The 14,200-nt window shown below is 38.2% G+C and overlaps 1 protein-coding gene across 1 annotated transcript in view; it reads right to left on the bottom strand.

Annotated features, from left to right (window-relative positions):
* The window catches only part of TRPM6 (transient receptor potential cation channel subfamily M member 6), a gene marked incomplete at both ends in the record, with an annotated part of 93,242 nt that overhangs the window by 53,194 nt on the left and 25,848 nt on the right, over nt 1–14,200 (bottom strand). The window contains 8 exon segments of the mRNA XM_080636558.1: nt 4,341–4,441; nt 4,527–4,599; nt 6,987–7,110; nt 8,309–8,483; nt 8,858–9,029; nt 9,817–9,941; nt 10,804–11,017; nt 11,388–11,568. Coding sequence (XP_080492684.1) covers nt 4,341–4,441; nt 4,527–4,599; nt 6,987–7,110; nt 8,309–8,483; nt 8,858–9,029; nt 9,817–9,941; nt 10,804–11,017; nt 11,388–11,568 — 1,165 coding nt within the window.

Below are 14,200 nucleotides of genomic sequence, written 5' to 3'. Positions count from 1 at the left end.
ATCCGAGGAACCGTGTCAAATTGAAGTGTAGTAGAAAAGATAAAGGAAGCCATAGGTAAAGTGGTAGCAAATTGTCAAAACCAGGTGGTATTCACCTAAGAGTTCCTAGGGAACTGAAGTATAGCTGAAATCTACCCTTCTAACAGCAGAATGGAAGATGGCAGAAAACATGCCAATTGTAAAAAGGAGAAAGGAGTGTACAAGTTGTTAAAGCATGGCATATCAAAACAATTAGAATGTTGGACAAATACAATAGAACTATAATATAGAATAGCAATAATAGCAAGACGAAGCAAGGCCATTACTTTGTAGAATGAAATCAGGACTCTACCAGAATTTTGGCAGGGACAACGAGGATAAGGCTGTCCAACTGATACAGTAAGTTTGCATCCCCACAAAAGCTTTCAATGATGGTTTTCTTGACAGACTTCCAAGCAAATTAAGCTGTCACAAGTCAAAGGTCCCCCAACTGTTTAATAATGGATAAAATTATAGGGAAGGAGATTATTAATAGTGGTGAGAGACCAGGAAAATCACACATATTGACTAATGATTTGACAATATTTGCTGATGATACATAAATACTCATCATAATAAAACTGATTTTGAAGTGCAGAAAAATCTCATAATATGGGCTAACCAACCAAAAAAGCAGGTGATATTCAAGATTGGTAAACGTGAAATAATATATATTTGGGAAACAACCCTATCTGCATGTCAGTCTTGAAATAACTCAGAAAAAATGTCAGTGTATCTGACAGTATCTTCCAAAAGCATAAGTATATATAGTATATAGTATATATAAGTATATATACCATATATACTATATATTATATATATACACTATCATATATATAGCATATATAGTATATATATTTGGTATATAATACATATAAGCAGTGTATGTCAACAGTATCTTCCAAAAGTGTAAACACAAGTTGAATGTACATTGGAAAACAAGTAAAAAAGTAACATAGACTATTAGGATCTATACTTAGATGAATACAGAATAATCTATAAAATATTAGTATTTCACTAAATATCTCTGTGAAGAACCCTTTGTCTTGAATACTGAGTACAGTGCTGGTTTGCCTATCCCAAAATATTTCCTTAAGACCTTAAAAAAATACACAAAAGAACAAACAAGGGTCAGAAATATGGAAAAACTGAACACTGAACAGACAATCACCTTGGAAAAGCCAGGAGAATTGGGAAGGCAACAACTATGCAGTAGTTCTCTAAAACCTCCTGTGTTAAAGATGTTGGGACTAGGAAACTATTATTTATTATTTTCAGTACACAAGTGCCACATCTACACATCTTCTAAATACCTTCAGGAATGGCAACTCAACCACTTCCCAGGGCAGCCTGTTCTAATGCTTGATCACCCTTTCAGTGAAGAAATTTTTCCTAATATCCAATCTGAACCTCTCCTGGTGCAGCTTGAGGCCATTTCCTCTTGTCCTACTATCTAGGAGAAGAGACCGATACCTACCTCTGTACAAGCTACCTTCACGTATTTGTAGAGAGTGGTAAGGTTTCCCCTGAGCCTTCACCAAGGAACAGAAGGCATCAAATTAAAATACAGCCACCAAAATGTACCACTCTCAGTTTAAGATCTCTTTACCTGGTAAAGTCTTTAACACTATTTTCCACAGCATTTTCCTGAAGAAACCGGCTGCTCATGGCTTGGACAGCCATACTCTGCACTGTGCAAAAAACTGGCTGGGTGGTCCTGCTCAAAGAGTTGTGGTGAATGGAGTTAAATCCAGTTGGCAGATGTTCAAAAATGGCATTCCCCAGGGTTCACTATTGAGGCCAGTTCTGTTCAGTATCTTTATCAACGATCTGGACAAAGCAATTGAATGCACCCTAGTAAGGCTGCAGATGACACCATGCTGGGTGGGAGCCTTGATCTGCTTGAGGGAAGGGAGGCTTTACAAAGGGATCTGGAAAGGCTGGACCAGTGGACCAAGGCCAGTCGTATGAGGTTCAATAAGGCAAATGCCGGATCCTGCACTTGGGTCACAACAACCTCATGCAACACTACAGGCTTGGGGAAGAGTGGCTGGAAAACTGCTTGGAGGAAAAGGACCTGGAGCTGCTGATTGACAAAGCTGAACATGAGCCAGCTTGTGCCCAGGCAGCCAAGAAGGCCAATGGCATCATGGCCTGTATCTGAAATAGGATAGCCAGCAGGGCCAGGGAAGTTATAGTTCCTTTGTACTATGTACTGGTGAGACCACACCTCCAATCCTGTGTTCAGTTTTGGGCTCTGTGCTGCAACGAAGACATATAGCTGCTGATAGCCCAACCAAAGAAGACCACTGAAGCTGGTGAAGGGCCTAGAGAACAAGTCTTAATGAAGAGTGGCTAGGGGAATTAAGGTTGTTTAGCCTGGAGAAAATGAGTCAACAAAAAAAACCCAAAAGGAGGTTGCAGCAAGGTGGGTTTCAGTCTCTTCTCCCAAGTAACAAGTAACAGGACAAGAGGAAGTGACCTCAAGTTACTCAAAGGGACATTTAGATTGGATATTAGGAAATTTTTTTTCCCCAGAAAGTTTGTCAAGCATTGGAACTGGCTGCCCAAGAAACTATTTGAACCACCACTCCTGCATGTATTTAAAAGATGAGTAGATGTGGCACTCAGGGACATGGCTTAATGGTGGACTTGGCAGTGTTAAGTTTACAGTTGGACTCAACGATCTTAAAAGGTCAAAGGTGTTTTCCAACCTAAACGATTCTATGATTCTATTAGTAAATCACTTAAAAAAATGTACATGCTACAAAATAATGCAAGAAGACATTGTGAAAAATAAGTTTTCTTCAAAGGACCAAAACATAACAGGGTATTGTAAAAAAAATCATAAAGGCAAATATACGCATACATTGTGTGTAGACAAACCTTTTCCACATCCGTAACAACAAACATCCTGCTGGACAGAAATACTGTTAAGGTTATGCAGTTGAACACTCAAAAGTTATCAGATAATTCATCACCATGAATAATGGAATTCATTGCTCAGTTGCATATTCTTCCCCAAAGGGCTTAGTTTCATTCAATTCACAGAGTGAATGAGAATCCCTTAGCAGGAAGCTATTCAACATTTTGTTCTAACTTTATTGTTCCAGGTTTGGCACATCCCTTATTATTCACACGCTGTTCAAATCCTGAAAATGAAACCAGCAATTTCCTTCCTTACTTTTCAGTGGGCACCAGAAACCATTCATTTTTACCAGGTTTTGTGCAAGAACATGACATGATCATCTCAACTTTATAAATAGTGAACTGAGCCCAAAAATGTAACAACAGCAACAAAAAAATCCTGTAGTTCGTGGTTGCCCAACAGTAGGCATCTCAGGCATAGTCCTCCCATGTATTCAGCCTTATACACCACAGGAAAACATGGACTGGTAATCAATAAACTCAGTTCTTTTGTTGTATCAAACAATCAGCTATGATCACTGAAAAAAAAAATATATCCACTGCCAATTTTCTAAAATTTACATTGTAAAGAAGAAAAGGCAATCAGGACTGGAAAAATCAGCCTTGCAATTCTTGGAATGGAAAACTTCTAAAGTACTTCTGGGAGCATCAGATATAATTTCTTGAAGAAAACATTTATTCTTACAACAAATGGGAATAGTATGTGTTGAGGTACATACCATTTTGTATTTATCATTTATAAAAAGCATGTTATGTACATACAAATTCACTTTAAAAATTCACTTAAATAGTGGATTACATCTGACAACTTGAAAAGCACAGGTCTGTGCTTTTTATAGGTCTGCGTGTTCTTCCACATGCGTAAAAGTTAATGTAGGACTAAATCATGGCTTGCCTTCATTTCAGTTATTCATAAGAAATAATATGTGAAATAATGTCTTGGTGCCATGTTACCACAATTAATTCTACCTTTTTTTTTTTTACCTGGTAACACCATAAAGGGCTGTGATTTCTGTCTAGGGCTAGGAAAACAGAGGCAACATTTCTTTGGAGTTTACTCCTTTGGAGTAGAGTACTCGGTCTACAATGAAATATCCTTGACCACCAATGACTGTCAACACCCGCTTGATGAACACATATCCAGAAGGACCACTGAAACTATTTGGAAGAGCTAGCAGTGAAACTACAGGAATCACCTTGTCTATGGGGAAACAAATGTGTTTGATTTTTCATCTGATGCACTCTGCAATTGAACACTTTCCAACTTTAAGAATAACACCTCTCCAAAATAAAAAATGATTCCTCCAGAAGACGGACTCCAAGCATCAAATCATGGAAAAGCAGTCATCCTAGTAAAGTGTAAAGCTGCTATTAAAAATAAAAGGTAATAGTACCTTCCAGTGTTGTCCATAAACCAGTATGTGTTTCTTGGCAACATCTATCTGGTTCCAGGCCAACGCCAAATCTAGCTGATCCGAAGCAGACATACTGGTACCTAGGAAACAAGTAAAGGAACTGGAAGTTTTCACACATTGATGTTGCCCCTTTGCTTTGAAAAACATTTATTTTTAGACAGGTACCTTTCAAGAGTGCAGTCAGAATTGCCAAATCAATGTCCTGCTGATCTTCTGACAGCGCATCAAATATGGTTATCTGTTAGAATTGCAGAATTATACTATTTGAGGTGAGGCAGAGAAGTCTGTAGTTATTTCTTCTTGGTAAGGGCTGTGACAGATTAAATCATACACATTTCAACACAAACAATGGCAAAGGCCCAGACATGATTTTCCTTTGTTTCAGACAGAAAATGTACCATTTTGCTTTTTAATGCAATGGCATCCCAGGCAAATTGGAATCAACTTACTCCATAACAAATTGAGTCTACTTGCTTTTGACTAGCCTCTAAATCTAAGAAATGTAAAAATGCAGTATGGCTGATATCTACTCAGTATTAAACTCAACAACAGCCACTCAAAGTGAAACAAAAAAATCAAACAAACAAACAAGAATAAAAGCATACATATTTTAGTGATTATTGTTACAATTGCCATTACTCCCATAGCAAATACTTGGTCCTCCATCATATTTGAAAAGTTTTAACGGACTAGTGAAATTCCCAGTGAATGGAAAAGGGAAAACATAACCCCCTGTTTTAAAAAGGTTAAAAAGGAAGACCAGGGAACCACAGGCCAGACAGTCTCATCTCTGTGTCCAGCAAGATCATGTAGCAGATCCTCCTGGAAAATGTGTTAAGGTACATGGGCAATAAGAAGGTAATTGATGACAGCCAACATGGCATCATGAAGGGCAAATTTTGCCTGACAGATTTAGTGGCTTTTTACGATGGTCCCATGTCTTTGGTGGGTAAAGGAAGAGCAACTGACATCTTCTACCGGGATTTACGCAAAGCATTTGATAGTGTCCCACACAACACCTTTGTTTGTAAATGGAGAAACATGGATTTAGCAGGTGGATAAGGAATTGGCTGGATGGTCACACTCAAAGAGTTACAGTCAATGGCTCAATGTCTGGGTGAAGACCAGTGACAAGTGTCCCTCATCAGTTGGTACTGGGACCAAGATTATGTAACATCTTTGCTGGCGACATGGACAGTGGGATTGAGTGTGCCCTCAGTAAGTTCACCCATGACACTAAGATGTGTGGTGCAATCAATACACTGGAGGGAAGGGATGCCATTCAGAGGGACATTGACATGCTTCAGAGGTGGCCTTGTGTGAACTTCATGAAGTTCAACAAGCCCGGATGCAAGGTCCTGCACATGCGGCAATACAAACAGGGATACAGGCTGCGCGATGAATGGACTGAGAACAGTCCTGTGGAGAAGGACTTGGGGTTACTGGTGGATTTAAAACTGGACATGACTAGCAAAATGTGCTTGCAGCCCAGAAACCCAGTCACATCCTGGACTACATCAAAAGAAGGATGGCCAGCAGGTAGACAGAGGTGATTTTCCCCCTTTACTCCACTCCTGTGAGACCTCCATATGTTTGGTTCTCAGGCCCCGAACATAAGAAGGATATGGACCTTTTTGAGCAAGTCCAGAGGAGGGCCACAGGGATGATCAGAAGGCTGGAGCACCTCTCCTGTAAGAACAGGCTGAGAGAGTTGGGTTTTTGTTCAGCCTGGAGAAGAGAAGACTCCAGGGATGCCTTCTAGCAGCCTTTTATTACTTAAAATAGGCTACAGCAAAGATTGGGAGGGTCAATTTATCAGAGAGTGTAGTGATAGGATGAAGGTAGGAGGGAAGAAGGAAGGAGTGAATGAGCGGTCGCATGGTTCCAAGTTACCGGCTGGATTTAGACCACCACAGAAGGGTAATGGTTTTAACTGAAGGAGGGTAGATTTAGATCAGATACTAGAAATAAATTCTTCGCTGTGAGGGTGGTGAGGCACTGGCACAGGTTGCCCAGAGAAGCTGTGGATGCTTCATCCTTGGCATTGTTCAAGGCCAGGTTGGGGGGGCTTCAAGCAATCTGGTCTAGCAGAAGTTGTCCCTGTCCATGGCAGGCGAATTAGAACTAGATGATCTTTAAGGTCCCTTCCAACCCAAACCATTTTATAATTCGACTTGCAAATAAGCACCTGAGCTGCTAAACATGCCAGCACATTTTAAAAGTACATTTTAACACTCAGAGACAAATTTTAGTACAATTCTGTTATAAGTAGAAAAATAGACAGAAACATTTTAACTTACAAATAAGACACTAATAAAGAAGGGAAAAAAGTAGGAATTACTTGATCTTTCCTGTGACTACAAAGATGTCTGACTTTTTAGTAAAGTTAGAAAGGCTGTCATTTCATAAGCAAGCACTGAGATTTGAAAAGTTAACTAAAAAGGCTATGTGGAGCTACTTAATATATAAATAAGCCCAGACACCTTTGTGTAATCTTATTTTAGAGATAACATCGTTACTTTTACAACTGCTGTGCCCATGCCAACCCACTGCAGAAAGAGCAAAAAGGGAAAAGGGTAACTGCAAATGAAGACATCCTAAATTCAGAGCATGAACCTCACTCACAGAGTCTCTGTGCTCCATGCATTCCATCAAAATGTGAAATAGATGACTGGATTGTTTCTGTCCCAAGCTAAACGTGTTTTGGATCATCACTAAGACTTCCTCCTTCACTTGAGGGCGTAGCTCCCTGAAAAACAGATATACAACCAAGAAAAAGTGTATTTCTGGCTAATTCTTACCAGCCCAAATGACACCTCAGCAAAAGATGAAACTTGTGTTAATCAGGCATTACTTCTGACCATATATATATATAGGCTATTGGAAACAGAACAAATTAAAAAGGTAACAATTCTCACAGGATTGTCTGTGAATATAGAGCTACAAATCACCAGAAGTTTAGCAAACTTCTTATTTTTTTCAATAAACATATAGGGATGACATTAAATTCCTCATTGTTCATTAGGTTTCATACTTCTCGCATCATTTTTCCCCTCATTTATATTCCTGTTAACTTTTTCATACATATTTACATTTCTTTTTGAAATGGCAGGAATTTTTTTTAGAGGTCAAAAATGTCAAAGAAAAAGCAAGAGAAGAAAAAAGAGAAATGCAAAACCCCCCAAAAGAGTGTTTAGAAAAGATAATAAATAAATAATTAGGATATAAAGTTTATTAAATTGTTCTCTCTTTTTTTTTTTTAATTTGAACAAACCCAAACCATCTTTCTAAAATTTGGTTCTTTATTTTAACAGCCCTTGGACTTTGAAAAATTTTCCCAAAAATATTAATTTGCTATACAAATATAGGTGTATTTTTTCCAGTTTGGATGTAAAATTTTCATCAAGGTGGGTTTAACAGAGTGCAGCTGAGGCTGCATAAAGTGTTACAGCTAGATGAGTATGACAAATCAGGGTTACCACTGACGAAGTAAACCAAAGCCAAAGACAAGGAACTTTATTCCTTCTCCTTCCCCAGCCTGAGGGTCCTACCACAACTAACCTCAGCCCTAGTCCCAAAAGTTTTGTGCAACCCAAATCCAAGTCTACTTATACAATACTGATGGCAGGAGAAAGGACCGAGTTGAAACCCAAGCAGACCCTCTGGGGCAACCCAATAGTATCCCTTACCAAAGGTGAAAACATAACAACTCAAAATGACTAGGTGTAGTTGCTTTTACTTCTTAAAAAAAAAAAAAAAAAAAAAAAAGGCACCATCTTAAATTGGGCAGAATAATTCTTTCAGCACTAGTCTGAGACAGGGAAGGAAGAAACTGCTCTCACTTCACAGAAGTAAAAGCCAGCAAAAGACCATGGCGGGCTCATTACTAAAAACATAAGAAATTATCTCAGAGGTCCAAGGAGGAGGAGCATTATGCCACTACTCACCCCGTATCACCCGTGTATTTGTGGGTGAAAGCCAGGATATCTGCTGCTCTGCCAGTGCCCTCATAGACCACCACAGGGACAGTTGGGCTGGCCCTCACGTACTCCCACACCATTAGGATCACACTGGGGCCTCCTTCCACCACCAACCCAACTACGGGTACACTTTGGCCCATTCCTGTTTCAAAACATACCTAACCAGTTACAAACAGGTCTAAGTCACACAAAAAAAAATCAGAATATCTGGTAAATAAATACTTATGAAGGAGTCTCACACATGCTTCAACAGAGAGGAACATGCCTTCACCATCTCTAATTTGACTTACACTTTTTAAGATTTTCACAGAATTTCTGCAACCACATCAAAAAGACCATTAAAACCTCCTGATAAAATTGTAAGTATCCTTAGCACTAGAAAGAAGAAACATCCTTCAAAATATCAATCTGTCCTTTCCAACAGCTCTCACATGCAAGGACATTGACAGTGTTTGAAATGTGGTCAATATCCATTTATTTACCTATACACATAGAAAAGTAATCAGCAGTACTCACTTGAGTGCATTTTTTGAAGCGATATATATTTTTCCAAATTCCTCCTGAGCATCATTTCATTCCCATACTTGCCTACAGTCCCATCATCTGCCATTAAAAAATGAGAGTGCATGCTGTTGAGGGTACTCAGCTTGCTGAGAGGATTACCAAGTGTCTGGTACAGGCAAACTACCTGAGAAAACCAAAATTAAAAGATCTTAAAAAAACTCAACAAAATAGCACCATTTTATGTATTTCTTCATCATACTGTGATCTTCTGAAAGCCTTTACCACACTTTTTTGCAGCTCTCCTCAAACATGGGTTTTCATTTGATTATTAATAGCAACAAAATCACAATTAGTACCACAAAAAAGCATTTCTAAATAGGCTTGCAGTCCTTAGTCAGAGTCACTGCTTGGCCTTCTTTGCAACAGCTGAAATACAATGCAATATTTTTAGTGAATGTATTCCCATTAAAAACATGTGAGCCATCATTTATTTGGAATGTTTTTACCATACTCGTCAAGTGTTTTTAGAAAGTTATGTAGATTGTGACTTCACTTGGCAGTCACATAAAGTTCTAGTTTATGAATAAAAATCATGCATATTAATAGCCTATTTGTGTATACCATTAACCTGATTGCTCATCCTGAATTACATGAATATACAAAATACATCATTTGCAACCACAAGAGAATTGCCTAATTAAGTACAAAATCTCAAAAAAGAATGGAAATTTCCTGTAAGAAGAGAAATACTTTAAAACTATTCATTTACATACAAAGGGCAAAATACAGTGCCTCAACATGCCACAGAACTTATTGCTGAGCAAAATGTAAACCTAGTCTAAAATTTAAACCTGTCACTGAAGAAAAATATCAAACTAGTGAAATGAAGGCAGCAGAAAATAAAGTATGCAAAAAAGCTATAACATCCTCTGACCATGAAGGCTTTTATTAAGGAAATGTGTCCAACTCACATCTTTTCCAATGAGATCGCTCTGGTTCTCTATGATACCCCATGGAGGAATCCCAACAGCAAAGATCTTTCTCAGGTGGGGTGAAGCACGGCCTTTCAACGCATCCCCCACATGCTTGGACACTCCTAAACAGGCAATTAAATCATCATTTTTCTTCTACATTTGGACACCTGCTATAAGACACCAATTAAAGGGTTTCCCATAATATAATTTATTCTACGGTTACGCTTTAATCAGAAACAAACCATCCCACCCAACTTGTATACTTGATGTGCACTGCAAGAATTGTAAGGCTCAGATCTAATGCACCACTGCTTCAAACTCAATGCATATTTCTAATTAATAATACTCATATATGTTGCTAATGGTGCTTTATACCTCCATAAAACTTTATTATTAACACAAATTCACAGGTCATTTCTCCTGTAAGGTCACCAGGTTGCTAAAGAAGCAAAAGTGTTTCATTTCCATGACTTACTGACTCCCACAGATTTTGATAGCAGCTTATAGGGAGTTTCATAGATAAATAAGCTAATTAATGAATTATCCTAATTCAAAACTTTATTAATTATAAAACTTGAGCTAAATTTAGATTTGAAAACTGTTTCAAAAACACCAGTCACAGTCCTCACAGTCTAAATATTTCAATGAAGCAGAATAAATTGACTGCAAATAAGTTCCGGTTATCTACGATCAGTGTTTCATGTTACATGCACAATACTGTGCTCTATGATAAAAAATTCTAAAATCTGAAAATAAAAATAATAAAACTATAAAAATGATGAACTATTTAAAACAGAATGCCTGTCAACAGCAGAAGAACGTGTTGTCACTCTTTGATTTATACATTGCTGTTAAGCTCTTAATTTTGTGCTAAAATATCACAAATTATCAAACAATTTAATTACATTCACCCTAAATTCATATGTTTGTATGCAGAAAAAAACACCAGAGAAAGACTGAAACAAAGAAAAATAATAGCACTACCGCTGTTGATGCCTTCTGTAATTATCCAAGCTCCTGTAGTCTCAGCAGCCTTCACCAATCCTTTGCAAAAAACCTGCTTGATCTTTGAGGGAAGCTTGAAATTTTGAATGCCTCCATGAACAGAAATCACTAGCTTTGGCAACTCCATCTGCCATTCCTTAACCATCAAGTGCATCAGCTGTTCCAAATTGCTGTCATAAGAGAGCCTAATATACTGAAGAAATAATAATGGGTAAAATAACCATCCTTTAAATACCCCAAAAGAAGAAACTGCAATATCTTACATCTTACAAAGTTCTCAGCATTAATCTATTAAAGATTTTGTACAGGATTAGCACTTTCACAATACCACTAATGTAACAGCACAAAAATACATCAGTGAGAAATACAGACAGCAAGGCAGACTATGCTTAATTGCAGTGAAGTTCAACACAAAATATCATACACACACTCTAACCTGACTTACTTTTAGATTCCCTCTGCTCTCTTAAGGCAAAAAATCTGATATTCACCCAAAACCACTTTTTGCCTTTCTTGTGCTGAAATGATAAAAAGAAAACCAACTTATAAGCTGGATCTGTTACCTTAGCATGGAAAGTGTGATCTCCATCTTGAAAATTGATTGTACCAAATGCATCTGTTGGACTCATCTTCGTGTGGTTTTGCACAGACCATTCTTCACCATCTCTCTGTGGGGCAGCCTGATAAACAGGCCAGTTACAGTCCACTCCTGGGTGATCTCCAATCAGCCGTCCACAGCAACATCTCACATTAAAAATAAAACAATTATTTTATATCAAACACATATGTAACTCTTGAATCTTAACCAGAATAGGCCAAAACGCTTTCTACAAAGAAGGATATTGTAGCTTTCTGACACAGAATGCAACAAAAATTAACTCAGCTGAAAAAATCTCAATAATGGCAAAATGACGTGGCATTAAATCATAAGTTTTATTGGATACAGAACTTGTTCTCTGCTTGAGGAACACCAAGAACAGTTGGGAGTCTGGACTAGATCATTTTCAAAGGTCCCTTCCAACCCAAACCTTGCTGTGATTCTGCATGGATCTGTAACTGCTTGAAAGTCCCATGTAGCAATTCTGACCCGCAGCTCAGATTTATAGCAATGCAGCTCAGATTTATTGGTCTCATATATAACATTTCAGATGAATATTACAGAACACCAAGTTTCGCAATGGCTATTACCAGAGGTTATTCTAGGTACAGAAGAAGAATCATTAATCAGGAGGAGAGGAGCAACCCTGAGTCTAGAGAAAACTTCAGGGCGAACTTTATACTAACCCTTAAGATGCCAGCAGAGTAAATATATAAAATAAATGGCCTGAAGTGCAATGTTAAGGGAAATTTAGCAGAAGCTTGGTTAGCATTGAAAGTTTGCAACTGAATAAATCACTCAAATTCCAAATTCAATTGGTGTTACTGTCAGGCTTTGATGTGCTTCAGTCTCTCCTACAAAATTAACTTCAGTGTAATTTATAGTGACATCTGACAGTCCAGTTTTCCTTTAGACATCACAGAAGTTCAAATACCCTTGGGAACAGAGATAAATTATTCCCTTAAACTCTTTTAAGATACCAAATGGCCTCCAACAACCCAAACTCAATGACTGTGTTCAGACTCAGATGCATTACTTATGGATATAAGGGCAGGACAGATGTAAACATCTGCAAAATCCTGAAGAGGTACATTCATAAAGAGAGTTTTCTGTGGAGATGAGTGAGAACTAACTGATGAAAGAGAAATAAATTTAAAACAACAAGAAAACAAAAAACAACCCCAAAACAACCTTAAGTAAATTAAGGAAGCTACCTGCTTTAGAAAGGCACTTATTGATACACAGAATCCGTGAAGTTATGTTTGCACTCCAGTTTTTTAACACAGGCAATTTACAGTTGATCGACTCCATACCCTGCAAAAGCAGACTGGAGAAGAACAACTCAAACAATGTTACTCAGTGGAGAATTAAAGAGTTGTACACTACAGAAGAGTTGAGATCTATTGTCACATGTATGATGATGGTTAGCGGCAAGTCAGAAGGCAATAGGTACTACCAAAAATGCCCACATTTTGACAAGCTAATGCAATATGGATTAGCTATGGATTATCTATCTTTTCCCTAGCTGAGACAAACAGTGAAATATCCCAGAAATCCAGGGATTTGCCAGAAAGAAGTCAGGCATGTGCTCACAACTGAACCCTGTAAAACAGAGGAAATGACCTAGCCCAGGGGTTAGATCATGTTGTGGGGGGAAGCATCACAGAGGAGTTTTATTGCCAAGCTACTCTAACCAGAAATATTGCCCAGTCAGGCTCACTGCATGACTCCACAACTATTTGCACTATGGTAGCAGCAGAAAAAAGTACCAAAACAAAAAAACAAACCCAACAGAGATTAGGAGAGGGGGCATAGCAACTGCTGAAATAAACTTTTAATCCATGGACCTCATTCAGACCACCCCAAAAGCAAAAACCATTGTAATTTTGCCTCCTCATAGACAAACCAAGACAAGCAGGTCAAGGCTCGTTTACTAAATAAAAAGTATCCAAGCTGGAACAAGCCACGTTATATCACTTCCAGATGTACAATTAAATTACTATTTCAGAAGACAGTGAGGGATCAACACAAGTAGGAGATCGCTGCTGACACCAAGCTGTCAAATAACATGTGGACTCAGAATCCACACTCAGACTACTATGGAGACACATCTAAATTAAAAGAGTTTCAGAGCAATGCAGCTGCAAAGCAGAGAGCACAAGGGATGCAGATTTAGGTAAAATCTGCTCACAGGGAGCACAAGGCCAATGACTATACTTGGTTACGACTCTCCCTCCCCCTCTATGTCAAAGGAAAGACCAGAAAAAAGAGATAGGGTAGATTTTATGATTTGTCTTCAGAGGACAAATGTCTCTACAGCCTCCTTGCTCCATTTTTTTTCTACTGGCTTTTTGGGAAAACTGCAAAAAGGGTAAAAGACAGCAAATATCAGAAAAAATCATATCTTTAGATGAAAGATTAGAAAAAAAACAAAGATACCCTATTGTCTTTTGACCCTGAAAACATCTTATGGTCACTGCACTGCTCCTAGAGTGGCCTCACAATAACAAGGCCTTTCACCATGAGTCACTCCAAAAGAAAGAGAACCAAATACCAATCACAACTAAACACTACATCACCTTACATTACTCACTTATATACCACATTACATACACTGTCTGAGTCAAAGCAGAGATCCTGTGGAAAGGAACTAATCCTCTGACAAGACAAATCAGTGTAACCTTGAAACTGAGAGGCTTAAGGAACATCAAACTGGTTTACTAATTAACACCATGTGTACTACATATTTAACGTTTACATATAAATGCAACCAGACAT

Source organism: Psittacula echo (assembly GCF_963264785.1).
Source record: "Psittacula echo genome assembly, chromosome: Z".
NCBI classification, from domain to species: domain Eukaryota; kingdom Metazoa; phylum Chordata; class Aves; order Psittaciformes; family Psittacidae; genus Psittacula; species Psittacula echo.
This window is presented reverse-complemented; position numbering and strand designations above follow the sequence as displayed.